General features: G+C 37.2%; 1 protein-coding gene across 1 annotated transcript in view; it reads right to left on the bottom strand.

Annotated features, from left to right (window-relative positions):
• LOC124607010 (folylpolyglutamate synthase, mitochondrial-like) overlaps positions 1-15348 on the bottom strand; it is a 140529-nt gene that overhangs the window by 41962 nt on the left and 83219 nt on the right. Inside the window, exon 5 of the mRNA XM_047139164.1 lies at positions 11124-11307. Within this exon, the coding sequence (XP_046995120.1) occupies positions 11124-11307 (184 nt within the window). The remainder of the gene's footprint in view (positions 1-11123; positions 11308-15348) is intronic.

The following is a 15348-nucleotide window of genomic DNA, read 5'->3' as shown; positions in this document are numbered from 1 at the left end:
TTTCTCTGTGAGAATACCAATGAAGAAACACTAGAAATCGAACCTCATCATTATATTTATTGACAGAGAAACGTATAAATTGGCCACAGACAGCAGATCTGGAAATGCTTGGAAAATATACATGTACCAATCTTTCTGATCAATAAGGCAACAATGTTATTACAGAGATGCTAAAGTGGTGTTCAGGAAGCAGATGGAGGATCTGAGTGGTTTCAAATACAGAGAGGATTTCAACAAGGAAACGTTTTATCACCACTATTTATCACAGTTTGAGACAGAACAATAAATTCAGTTCCATAGAAAGCAGGTGCTGGCAAGTGTAAATATTGCCAAACTATCAGTTTAATAAGTCATTTGCAATATACTAACACAAATTCTTTACAGAAGAAGAATGGAAAAACTGGTAGCCAATCTCAGGGAAGATCAGTTTGGATGATAGAGATTTGTACAAACACACGAGACAACAATGACCCTACAACTTCTCTTAGAAGATAGGTTAAGGAAAGGCAAAGCTACATTTATAGCATCTGTAGATTTACAGAAAGCTTTTGACAATGTTGACTGGAATACTCTCTGAAATTGAGAAGGTAGCAGACGTAAAATACAGGGAGCGAAAGGTTATTTACAACTTGTACAGAAACTGTATGTCAGTTACAAGAGTCTAGGAACATGACACGGAAGCAGTGGTTGAGAAGGGTGTGAGAAGGGAGACAGGGTTGTGGCCTATTCTTGACATTATTCAATCTGCACACTGAGTAAACAATAAAGGGAACAAAAAAAAAAAAAAAAAAAAAAAAATGTGGAGCAGGAATTAAAGTTCCATCAATATGAAACTGATCGCCTCAAACCTAAGCGTACAGCACTTAAATGGACGTTTCTGGATCACTAGAATGCTTGCTCCTCTAGTCCAAATGTATTTAGATACTTACGAGATTACAAGGAAGTCATTGAAGGACTTGGACTAGATAGTTGTAGCGTACCACTACCACTGAAATTGCCTAATGTGTACATAACAAATGGAATTAATTTTGATCACAGTGCTCACATTAACAATAAAACCTGACACCCTTCTTCAAGATGGTATCTGGAGACAATATAAATCTATATTAATGACTCCAAAACCAGTGGCCATCAAAAGCATGTACTGTGTAACATGTTTGCAGGAAATTTGAATGTTCAAATTAATGGCAGAGCCAAGTATTGTGACCACAGAACTTGTTGTAATACCAGAAGCACTTCGTTTCTGATCCTAGATGACAGCATCTCTATGTTTGCTACTCAGTGACACTGTTCTAATGGTACTTCACAATTTTGACACCTATAAGACTGAAAACCCCATCACTGAAGTGTTGGAATCGATGCGTGAAGGCCCAGCAGTTAATTTCATTTGGGTGGAACAACATTGTGAGATCACTGGCAATGAAGCTGCTGACCACTTAGCCAAAGAAGCTGCAGTGGCAGAGCATATGACCCGGATAAAACCTGCAGTAGGGATTACCGATATGTCCAACACAGGCACACGACAGAAGACTGGCAAATCCATATCTGTATATTTTATGTAATTACGAGCTGACTGTATGGTCTACGTTAAGGGCCAATAAATTTAAATTTAAACAGTTAGAAAAAAAAAGAAGAAAAAAATTGGCCAGGTGTGAGTAGGACTCTTGCTCTGAGCATTCCATACAAACTTGATTACGTATATGGAAAGTTTATTCATCCTAGGAAACAAAAATTTAGACTATTTTTGCCCGGTCCCGATACTCGGAAGACATCGGCTCCAGGAATGCCAAAACTTCCAAGAATGTTTTAATTTTAAGTTTAATTTTTGTGTAATTTTGCATTTGTTAATGTAATTTTTCACTTACTTTATTAATCCTGCAGTTATATTACCATGCTGTGCTAATTAGCAATACCAATAATTTAAACTTTTTAAAAATTTGCTACTTAATTTGTTTGATTTGAGAACTTTTAACATTGCAGCGCATTAGCAATCGTGAATAATTTAATGATTATAAAGTATCCGCCTCAATTGCAAATAGAAACTGGATGTTGACCTAGGTTTACCTGAGAGCCCGCAGCCCACCGAACATTGGCTGGGGTGAGGAAGCACGCTTCTGACGTTTGAGCTAAGTACAGCTATTGACATGGTACACACGTACCATTTATTTTACATTTTATGCGAGTCTTTTTGCCCTTTTGGGCGTTCTGTATTAATGTTGGACCATGTCTCTTTAGGCAGTTTGTAATTTTAGTGTGATCCGAAGAAGGCGTGGTTATCCGCCAGCGAACACTAGGTCAACATCCGGATTCTATTTGCAATCGAGGTGGATTTTTTATAATCCTTATTTGATTTGCTGAATCAAAATTTAAATATCTGTGAGCGTAATTATTTGTAATCCTATGCGCTCGCACATCATTTAAGTTTTTAAATTATAATATATGAAGTAATGCAATGATAACAGAAACTGACTAATAGATACTTAAGACTCATACTTCACTTCAAACCACAAGTAATTTAGAAATTTAATCCACAGACTTAAATTCCCAGCTAAACTGGAAGTAGATATCCTACTAATTAATATTTCCCAAAAAAAAGGGTCCCCCTAAACATATAACCATAACACTGGGATCTTTAAGCCTATAGTGATCATGTATTTACAACATCAGAGGACCTTTGACATTACCTTCACTCATAATTAGGTGAAATTGTGGTCAAACATGGGTTTAATAGTTTGTATGAAAGTCGAAAACTAAATTAAAATTATTATTTAGGTATTACAATTGAACCAAATTGTTAAGTGGTGACTGGAAAAAGAACTAATAGTACCACATTGTACATTGAAGTTGAAAATAACACTGTCAATCATCATGTTAGCTCTTGTAGTGCCTTGGTTTATAAATGGAAACATTTCTTTGGAGGAGAGAGATAGTAAAATTGTGTTTTGGGGTTTGGTTTTAAAATCTAAGTTGAAGTCTCCTACAACAATCAGATGAGAAATGTAACTGCTGTCATTGTTATAACTTATCACACTGTCTATGGATTCTATAGTAACATTGGTTAGACATTGTGACAACCTTTAAACAGCAATCAACTGGACTGAACCTCTAACATTTCAAAATGTACACATCCATAACAGTTGTAGTGCTTCGAGAATTTCCGTGTAAATTCTAGAACCACTTGGCCTTCCTCCGTCTCGAATCCACAATATTTTAAATGGAAGAGTGAGAGAGACGAATCTGACCTACTGCGCACTGCATGTTTGTGTGTGCAGGTCTAAAAATAGTCACGAGCAAAATGTGGACTTGGCGACCGAACGGCGGCCGACAAGTACCAGCTGTACTATCCATAGAGTTTCAGTGTATGTGTAGAGAAGAGCCTGTGCTATTCTTTGCTGGTTTAGTGACTGTGATGATTGTTAAGAACAAATAAAGAAATGAGATTAGACTTTTAAGTAATTCATGTGTTGGACTTGCTAGAAGCAAGACATTTTCATATTTTCTGGTGTTTATTACACCAACCCTATTGTAAATGTATTCTAACAGGGTCTAATGTTTGACGACTTGGTTGACTCACACGAGTTCAAATATTTATATGAGAAGTGTTGAATTTGTTTTTTTTTGTGGAAGTTGAAAGATACCATCACTGAACTAAAAGTATTCTTCGAGTACCAAAATTATCTCAAGAGTAGAGAGAGTAAGTCTGATAAATTCCCTTAATGAGCATTAGTCTTCAGAGAAGAAGTTTCTGGAGACCGACATGTTCGGCTATCCAGAGAAGAAGATCGACTGTACATACCATCGCTTCTTGTCGTCTAAAGCGTTAGACGGTCGTTTGCATCAAACGGGTTATTTAACCCTGTAATGTCCATGGTATGTTTGATTATACATTACACTTATTTTTATTTGCTGCTGTTACCATTAATTGGAATTGTGTCGGTTGCTTACAGCTGTTTCTGTGGACAGTCAGTTGGAAGCTGCTCTTAACAATGGTTGTTTTTAGCAACACAAAATACTGTTAAGAGCACCGAAAGCCATTTTCTCTTAGTGTTCCTCTGAACTGACAAAATATTGTGAGAGGTAAGCTGTTTTATGTTTGGCTTATGGTTTTAGTATTTACTCTGAATAACAATTGGGCACTATGTTGTTTTTAGTTGCAAAATAATCTTTATGTACGCTTATGTGATATAATACTACTTTGTCATATCATATATTATACAATGGGAAACTATCACCACTATTATATCTAATTCACTTAACATTTCTTTTTGTACTTTTTGAGTAAAATAATGGATACAATTGTTTGTGGAGGCTATTTTTAACCCTTGACACAAACATCAAGCTGTTACAAGCTTAATGCGTGTATGTGTGTTTGTGTGTGTGTGTGTGTGTGTGTGTGTGTGTGTGAGAGCTGGTTTAACAATGATGGTTCTTAGCTCTGTCCCATGAAAGTCTGTTCAGTCATTTAAATTTCATCAGCTACATTATGTAAAAATGTTTCCACCAGAGTACTGTCTTGATATACACTATGAAAGACAGAACACATGTTTATATCTGAGAGTTGACCAACAATGATGATTTTTGTCTTTTGAAGTTGTCTGTTTCAGCACCTACAATGGAAAAAAATGAAAACTGTGAATCAACTGTAAAAGACAAACAGATGTTCTTGCAACCGTCTTTGTAGTTCTTTTTGAAGTCTACAATTCAGTACCAAATCAAATGATTTTGTCCCAACAGTTTAGGAAGCCTATTGCAATTGGCAGCCCACTTTCTTCTGACTTGATTTAAAATTATTGCCACTGCTTATTGCTTATGTTACATAAATTAGCTAAATCAAACAATGGAAACTCCAGGCTGGAGTATCAACAATGTAGGAAAAGGTAGATTGCTACTCGCCGTAAACATGACATGTTAAGTTGCGGACAGGCACAACTGTGGCCTTCGTCAGAAGGCTGTGGCCACAAGCTTATGAGAAAGTGTCTTAACTGTGTCTGTCTGCAACTTAATGTGTCATCATTATGGTAAGTAGCAATCTACCTTTTCCTACATTGCTAAATATACACTAAAATACAGTCAATCAATGTAAGTGTGAATTAAAAAAAGGAAACACGTAAATCAAATAAGTAGAAAGATCTCAAGTTTCAATTTCGTCCTGGAAAGTATTTCCATGTATGTGGGGATAGTGTGTCCATCATACCATGTCTACTAGTAAAATATAAAGTTTAAACAAAACCAAAAATTAAAAATTTAAAAATCCTCGACACAAAAAACCACTTAAAAACAGAATACATATAAAAACAATAAAGTATGAAATTTAAATACATGTATGCTGCCTAGGCAAATATTCCCAGGTAGGCAAATATTCCCAGGTATATATCAGAACAACAATATCAGATAACTGAGTCTAAGTCTTAATTAATTTACACTGAAAAATTCGCAATATAGATACAACCATCAATGACACCTGCCATCACGCAACCGCCCATTTGGGTCACCGCACTTGGTCAAGCCCTGTGCACCATGAACTGCACACTACACAATTCGTAATTCAAGGAAGCATGAGTTAGTATGATATCATCACACCACTGCAGGACATAGGCCTTGTCAGGCAGATTAATGGATGAAACTAAGTCATATGATATAAAATAAATAGGTAACGCTATTCTTTAACAATTTAAGCTAATTAAAGATGGATTTATTTGTATATGTTATGCAAAAAGTAATTACAACTTCACTAGCTAGTTTGAGGTGTGGATGCTGCGTCATGCAGGACTGGAAGAGATGAAGCTGAACAGAATAGGTTTGCACCCAGCAATAATGAAAGTATGCTGTTCTAGAAAGGATAGCTGCTATTAACTTCTAATTTGTTTTTTATTTACTTAGCAGCCCCTGAAGCAACAATGCTTGTATCAAAATATTACTACTTATATTAAACTTAAAGGGGCAAAACAGTTTTTTTTTTTAAATTTTTAATTTAAGTTTTAAGCTAGATCCTTTTGTAGCATATTTTATTAGGAGGTCAAACAAATACTATTACAATTCAGATGATTCCTCTAATGCAGAAGAGTGTCTAAAAATACTTGAGAATCTCAGTGATGAAGATAGTATCTGCAGTGAAGTAGAATGAGGAGATGATCTGGATTTAGTCCTCGTTCCATCATGTGATGGAAATGATTCTGATTGTGATGATGCTCCTAGTAAGGACAAAAGACTCGTTATTTCAGTGATATTGATAAAGGAGTTCATTTGCAGCCAATGGAAATACAAGCCATTTCAGACGGGAACAGAAATGATGATGTGGAGCCTGTGACAGAAAGCAACAATGGGTATAACGACACACCAGAACAATCAAAGAAATCTAAAACAATACCACGAAAGTGGATATCAAAGGAACTGAATATCCTGAAAGTTGGCAGTCAAGTAGATTTCATGGATAATATATCAGAGCCTTTTTTTGTGTCTGACATGAAACAGTCTCATAAGATACCTGTAGATATATTCACAGAAGTTTCAATGAAAAATTTGTGGAATCCATTTGTAAAGAGACAGTGAAATATGCTGCTCTGAAAGGATATTTATAAATACAAGTTTCAGTTGATGAGATATACAAATATTCTGGAATTCTTATTCTTTCCGGTTACAATCCAGTCGCATTTCAAAGAATGTATTGGGAGACCTGTAAGTAATTCACTCAGCAGAAATAGGTTTGAATAAATCCATCGATTTCTGCATTTCAATGATTATACAACTACAGATCCAAGTAATAAAGCTTACAAAATTGATCCTCAATTGAAATGCCTCAACACCATATTTTTGTAACTTTTTCAGCCACTAGGATGTATATTCTCTTTAGACGAAGCCACGGAGCCCTACTGTGGGCATAACAGGATGAAACAATTCAGGGAAAAACATATTTGTTACTGGCACAAATTATGGTGCCTTGCAACATATGAGAGCTTTGGTTGTGAAGTTCAGTCAACACACTGGTGTTGGTGACAAGGAAGAAGAAAAACATTGGGAATTTCTATTATAGAAAAATTCTGTGCAGTGTTTCTTCCTCCTCATGCTGCAGTCACTGTTGACAACTCTCTACAACTCTTGGAACCACTGATCTTGCATGAGTTTCACTGCATTGGCACTGTCCTAAGAGGCAGGATTAAGAAAGCACCACTGAAAGACTTATGAGGTTTCTATAGAATCAGGATCCGGTCTAAGAAATAGTACTGGGTGCTTGTTAGATTCTGCCTTAATGGTAACCTCGTCAGTATGTGGATGCTGTATAGAAGGGTGAAGAACATACATTTGTTGGAGCTCTAATGGAGTATTGTAACATAGCTATTTAAATTGCTAGAAATGGATAAACCTCAACAGCCCATGTCAAGATCCAGAAAAGGTGTATCAAATTATATCCCCAGAGAGAATGCTGGACACCTAGCGAACAAAATTCTCACTCAATGGAGATATGAAAATTGTGAAAAATGCACGCAATTTCATTGTATAAAATGTAATGTTGGTCTTCCCCCAGATTCTTCTTTTTTACAATATCTCAGGTAAAAATTGTGCAAAATATAGAAAATTTTGCTGATATAATGTGATGTTCAGCTTCATACAGATTTTTCCCCGCAATACCATTAGTGGCTGAATTACAAATGGGGAAATCAGTAACATGTCAGTCTTCTATGAATAAAATAAGATTTAACATTGTTTCCTTGGTACACAAAAAATTACATTGTGCTACTAAATTGTAAATATTATTGCCTGGTGTACGTTTTAGCATATACAAAATAAATCTGTGTAAAAATTAAAAAAGTAATATTTTTGTCACTGATACACACTGCTACTCTCAAATGAACTACTTTGATCCAACTTCATCATAATCGAGAACAAGAAAGTAGTTTTGGGGATTGATGGGTTAAGCAATACCTTTTACATGACCCACCTGTCACAGGATCTCTTAGATTGTGATGTGCATACGCAAAAGATCCAAAACCTGGATTTGCAGTAGCTACTGCCAGGCTGTCTACTCTGCACACCTCATCAAACCTATCAAGTTTAAAGGTGTTTCTTTGGCATCCCCAGTTTTCATCATGATGTCCGGCAAAGGGATGATAGACCTTATTATATGACAAATTTCTGCTTGATATATCTAACCATCCCTGAGAAACAGGGGTCTTAACAAATGGACAGTCATAATTCTTGATTCACAGGCGGTACCCTATCAGTTTCGATGAGCAAGTTTGCGAGCATCAAAATATGTAAAACCAGTAGCTGCATCTTTTGATTGCATTAATGTAAAAGCTTAAATTTTCTATACCACAACAGGACTGCAGTCCTAATAATATGACATAAATTTTAATTTCATACCTCTACCAGTTCCCGAGAAAAAGTGTCTTACACACACACACACACACACACACACACACACACACACACACACACACAGAGAGAGAGAGAGAGAGAGAGAGAGAGAGAGAGAGAACAAAGTGGTCTCACATTTCTACAGCAAAGTGAAATCTACTGAAGGGTAACAAAGTATCCAATGAAATTAAAGTAACCATATTATGACCCATGGGCTGGTACACATGTACCTTCATAGCCACAGAAAAGAAATTCATCGGCCCGACCAATTCAGAAGACTGAGAAAGACAGGGGGAAAAATGAAATAAAGGGGAATGCATTTCTTATTAATTAAGCTTGCGGGATATGGACAATTTGTGAAAATAGAGAAATGTAGAACAGCAATGAAGTATTTAGACACAGAAGTACAAGTGAAAAGACCACAAAGGAAGGCAATGAAACTGTGACTAAAGACAGTGAATTTATGTTAGGAAAAAACGAGCTAAAACTGAGAAGATATTACGGACCATATATTATATAATAATATGAAGAAATGTTAAGCATTTGTGCACCATGTCTGAGAAGATGGAGTTGGGAAACGATGTTGACATAGTATTTTGCAATCTACACTACATACTGATTTATTTAGTTTCTCAATAGTCACTTGTTTCCCAGCAACCAACATTCACTGATAGTTTCAATTTCTACTTGACACAACCATTTTAGCATTTTAACATGACCATGAACGCAACAATACAATAAATAAATTATAATTATGGTCAAACACCGGAGCTGGCAAATAAAAATGATCACTCATGAAAGAAATAGTTCTGGGTAGTATCCAACCACTTAACCAAAGAATTTATTCCAAAAGCGAGCATGTTTCTTCTCTCTTTTGTGTGTGCCTGTTGACAACAGGCTGCTTCTGCTATTCGGCGAGTGGTCTCCTTTACTCATAATAATAAAATGTAATATGATAAGCTATTTTACAATCATATCCACTACTACAGTAGCAACTGTCTTCTCTACGTAAGGTTCTGCGGTGATGGTTCCTACACAGTGAGCATGTGACGCAAAAATGAAATGATTGTGTGGCATTGTTGGCCAGGATATCCCAGTTGGGTTCAGCTGCCAAGTGCAAGCAGTTTTTGACCTTGAGAACCGTGTCTTAGCTTGGGGAGAGAGGGAGCTGAAAAACCGCAAAGTTGTGGCACATTTTTCAGTGTTTTGTCTATAGCTTTTCTCCTTGCTTTCCACAACAAAAAGCATTTAGACCTATCTTGTATACTGTAAAATTTTCTATAATTTACATTGGTTAATCACAATCTTATAACAAATACTTACAAAGAGAGAGAGCTTTGAGGGAACAGTACACTTCCAAAAATTGCAAGAAGTAGTCAGAGTGGTGATAATGAACATCACTATCCCATACACTGCTGCATATGATTGTGTTGCCATCACAGATGAAGACACATATCCCGGTACTGCTGATGGTTTTAGCCCTATTTCCAAAAGAGTGGGAAGGATGTCCAATTTGACTCCCAGCATCTGTACTTGTTCGGATATTCTTTCCCCTCACACATCAAGCAAGTGTGACACTAGTAGAATCCCCTTTGGACAAGAGAATACAAAAGTTGGCACCATTTATGACAAAAATCCTACCACGCCTGTCTTTGTACTTTTGAATAGTCATTTCTGAAGCATGAGGAAGGCTTCTTGTGACATTGTAGGGTGGAGATATGAACAGAGATACCCTGGACAGTTTTCTAAATCTGGAGCAAAATGAAGAATTCCATCAGTTCGTGACTGGACACTAACAAGAGAAGGGGTGATCACCATAACAAAATGCAACTTCAGATTACTTACTGAAAATCATTTCCTGCGAAAGGATGAAAGGGTGTAGAACAAGGAACTGTAACTGCAAAAAAGCAGAACTCCAGTACTCAGCAATTGCCAAACATTGTTGTGGCCATGCATTCGAGAATTCTCCCATGCCGGACATTTATGAGGAGGATACAGAGAGGGATTATAATGAAGGGGAAACCCTAATTGACAGCATCATCACTGAGAAAGAAACTGATGGCTAATTTGGCTTTGCATGTGGGCCAATGAGGTCAAAGCATAAATTTTGTGAGCTTCTGTACGCTTTTACATATTCTTTTCATTTGTAATACTTCTCACTTTTAAAATATACTATCAGCTGGTATTAGAAATGGATGGTGTTCTGGCGGTTGTTAAGCTTTGGCCATTAGAAGTGTCTACCGCAAAAAAACCTGTGTTTTGTGACTTTTTGGACAGCTTTACAGAAATGAGTATCCAGCTAGGGTTAGGTCTTCATGTTACACACTGACCATTACAGAGACCTACCATGACCCTTTTTTTAAAAAAAGTTCTAATATTAAAATTATAAATCTAAAACCTGTCCTTTTTGCTTAAGTTTATGTTAACCTGAGCATTCTGCCATTCCTTTGAAGCACGGTATTCTTGGCAGCATAGTGTAAACATACGTTTGACTGGTGCAAATTGTAGAAAATTTTGCGCTCTACAAGAAATGTCTGAATGCTTGTTGTTGTAAGATGTAGGGCAAAAAATTTACAGAGAAAAACTGGAAAAATTCCCAAATTCCCACCTGATAAGGTGGCTTGGTCATTTGTCAAACTATAGCACACATGAAGGGAACTGTCCAACTGGTTGGTGACCCTAAAGCAATTCTTCATATAGGTCTGCCTGTAAATAGAATGGAGATTCCAAGACAAAAGAATATGGAAACTACAAGTGTGCTAACTTACCCGCTTCTCCTCTGCCCGCGCCTGCAATACCCTTATGGTTTCGTGTGGTTGCCCAGGCACCGTCACAGCAACCGCACCTTCTTTCATAATTCCTGCCTTTTGCCAAGCAATCTTCTCCAGAGTATCTCCCAACAGGCTTGTATGATCAAGACCAAGAGAAGTAATACCTACTGCTTGGACCTTCCTGAAAATAACGACTTGTGATTGGTTGATTATAATCGTGATGCAAAACTGATATTGTACGAAAACACTGTTTCAATGTTATACACAAGTTAGCTCTAATATTTCAAATTCAGATTTACCAGACAACAGAACAATTTTTCCTTTTTTGAGTTTAAAATGGATATGGCCATTAGGCGATCTATTATACGGGTGATAATTAAGCTTGCAAATACATAAGCAAGTAGGAAATTTTAAAATGGTTATGTCATTAAGGAAAAACAAGACACTAAGTAAGAAATGAATTTAATTTCATTGGGTCCACTGTTAGTGAGACATCCATATGGGAATTTTCCAGCTACTGTTTAATTTATTCCAGTAAAAATGTCAATTTTTTCATTCAGCTGTATCACATAAGACAACAAATTGAACAACAAATAAACTGTGGGTTATAGCAGAATGGAGGATCTGAAATTGTTGCTGAAATAAAAGAAATAAATGGTACATAAAATAGTGCAGCAGTATTTCATTAGATAATTGCCCACAGGGAATTTCTGACAATGTCCACTGAAAAACAGCAATTCAATAATGAAACTGATACTACAACAGTACAAATTGTAATTTATGAGGACAAGTCAGTAAGTAAAGCCATTTTTTCTGCTCCACAGAGTGACAGGCGTGACTCTACAGTGGCATGCATTAAGCTCACTTTTGTATTTGCATGTTAGGTGTCTTGGTACAGTGACTAGTTCTACCCGTAATGATTTCAGAACATGTTATTGTAAGTGCCCCATTGCCTGTAAATACCAAGGAAGAAATCTACATCTACATACATACTCCGCAAGCCACATTACAATGCGCAGTGGAGGATACCTTGTCCAACTACTAGTGGTTTCCTTTCGTGCTCCACTTGCAGATACAGAGAAGGAAAAATGACACCCTATACGTCTCTATGCAAGCCCTAATTTCTCTTATCTTGTTTTTGTGGTCTGTACGTGAAACGTACCATGGCAGCAGTAGAATCACTCTGTGTCAGAATGCCAGTTCTCTAAATTTCTCAATAGTGTTTTGCAAAATGGATGTCATTTTCATACCTGGGATTCTCATTTGGGCTGACAAAGCATCTCTAACACTCATATGTTGATCAAACCTGCCAATAACAGTTCAAGCAGTACACCTCTGAATTGCTTCAGTGTGTTTCTTTAATCAAACCTGGAATGGATCCCAAGAACTCTAGCAGAATTCAAGAATGGGTCACACTAGTTTTCTATATGCGGTCTGTTACGAATGTGCTACATTGTCCTAAAATTTTCCGAATAAACTGAAGTCGACCATTCATCCTCCAACAGCCAACCCCAACTACTTGCCCCGTTTCACGTCACTTTGCAACGTTACACCAAATAAAACATTTATCCATTATGCATGTGGAACACTGCAACTGTGATGAATAAAAATTTCCAAAAATTTCTACCACCAATTGCATTTTTTAATTCTTAAACTTTTCAATATTTTTTCTTCCAATTTTTATTTACTATTCTCATACTATTTGTCATCTCATTTACGTATATAGAAAACAAAAGTGGTCCTATCACACTTCCCTGGTGTACTCCTGATGATACCCTTGTCCCTGATGAACACTTGTTGTGAAGTACAATGTACTGGGTTCCGATACTTACAAAGTCTCCGAGCCATTCAAATATGTGGGAACCTAATCTGTATGCTCAAACCTTTGTCAACAGTCTGCAATTGGGCACTGTGTCAGACACTTTCTTTGAATCTAGAAATACTGACTCTGCCTGTTACCTTCATCCATGATTTGCAGGACAATGTGTAAGAAAAGGTAAAGCTAAGTCTTGCACGAACGATGCTTTCTAAATCTGAGCTGATTTGCACACTGAAGCTTTTCCGCTTTAAGGATATTTATTATATTCAGACTTCGAATATGCTCAAGAACTCTGCAGCAAATCAATGGTAAGTATATTCCGTAATTTTACAGGTCCTTTCTTATACCCTTCTTGTGTGCAGGAGTCACCTGTGGTTTTTTCCAGGTACTTGAAACTCTGCACTGGGAGGGAATTTGTGATGAAAGAAAGTCAATTAAGGGGCCAATGTCGAAGAGTGACCTCCACAAGAGCAAATTAGGATTCCATCCAGACCTAGTAACTTATTTCTTTCCAAATCTTTCAACTGATTCTTAACACCAGGGATTCCTATGTCCTCCACATGGGATTCTGTATGACATTCCGACAACGGTATGTCCATACGATACCCCTGTATGTATTATTTTTTTAAATGTAAATTTTGAAACTTTGTCTTTGCTTTGCCAGCCTTCTATTGCCACACCAGACTGGTCAACAAATGAGTGAGTAGAAGCCTTTGACCCATTTACTGACTATGTAGGACTAGAATTTTCTCAGGTTCTCACCAGGATCTATCGCTTAAGTATGGAGGTGCATCAATATTTTTATAGAGACACAAGTTGCTACTAACTTTTGCCTGTAGACATTTCAGCATGCAAGAATCTCAGATTCCTCAGAATTTTCCGAATTTTGTTATTACCCATTGTGGCCCTTTTCCATCCTTAATATACTTACTTGGAACGTACTTCTCAAGAGCATGATTTACAATCACTTTAAACTTTGCCCGTAAGTCCTCTGCATCCAGCATATTTAAATTAAATGATGTTCTTCCACAATCTAAGTAGGGAACTAACAACTACTTCTTGACTTTTTCAAGCATAAAAACTCTTCTAGCCCTCCCAATAGATTTATAAACTTCAGTAATCATTGTCTATTGGATTTGGCATGATTAATTTAAGGGGTGGCCAGATGCCATTCCTGTCACCACCCCATTAACCACCACCCGCGGCCCCCACCTCACCCCACCCCCATTCGCAGGATCAAATATCTATACCCCAATTGTTTGGATATAGTGTTATTCAAGTGTAAGAGAGAGAATGTTTTCTGAATGTTACGGAATTGTGTAAGTGAGGGGGGCCTTGAGTGCCAGCTCAGTATTCATGTAGTCAGATGTGGGAAACTGCTTCAAAGCCATATACAGGCTGACCAGCACATCAGCCCTATTTGTTAGTCCAATGGGGTGATTTGATGCAGTGCCAGTGCACCTGCCTATTATGCTAACATATATAGCTATCCTGGTGGGTCACATCATTATCACCAATCTCTCTCTTTATACCGACAGTGTCAATATGACTGGACTGATTCATTTTCTGTACTCTGAAAGGACTAAAGAAGCAGATTGTTTGTAGAATGGGACTGTAGACTGGTGATAGCTGTCTTAGTGAACAAAACATTTACTAGTGACTACACCGCTTTAACAATTAAAGTATCTGTTTGGAATGAAAAGCCTTCAGATGGGTCATCCATTTCGAAAATGGTCAGGAACATTGAACTGACATACCTAAGCAAATGATTAGTGATGCCCATTGTGCCAGAACTGATGATATTGCACATTAACTGAACATAACCCACAGTACAGTATTTTCACTCACCCAACAATCTCTGAAGTATTGAAAAATTTGTCTGCATTTGCTACCACTTTGACAGACAAGCACAAACAAAGAGGAATGTAATCTCGCCACTTTCAACGTGCTCTGAAGAGAAATAAGTCTTTCTCATTCACGTGGTCACCACTGATGAGACGTGGATCTATCACTATGAACTACAGAGTAACTGGCAGAGCATGGTATGAAAACATCCTTTTTCAACTAATGCCATCTGATCATTTCATCAATCTTCACCTAAAAAAAAAGTTCTACGGCCAAACTTCTGCAGGAAAGTTGATCACAGTGTTTCAGGTTATGAAATGATCAGTTATGATACATTACACTCTCATAGGTCAGTTAGTGATTGGTAACTGCTACTGTAAACTACTGTGAGATCTGAGAAGCAAAATCAAAATGAAGAGAAGAGGGGAAACTTTCAGATGGCGTGACTTTGCCTCAGGATGATTCCTATCCTCATACAGGTGGAAAAATGACCCAGGGCATTTAAAATCTTGGTTGTGAGGTGCTGTATCACCAACAGTACAGCCCTGACCTCGCTCC

Source organism: Schistocerca americana, chromosome 3 (genome assembly GCF_021461395.2).
Source record: "Schistocerca americana isolate TAMUIC-IGC-003095 chromosome 3, iqSchAmer2.1, whole genome shotgun sequence".
Taxonomy (NCBI): Eukaryota; Metazoa; Arthropoda; class Insecta; order Orthoptera; family Acrididae; genus Schistocerca; species Schistocerca americana.
Note: the sequence above shows the minus strand (reverse complement) of the source record. Positions and strands in the feature narration are given on the sequence as shown.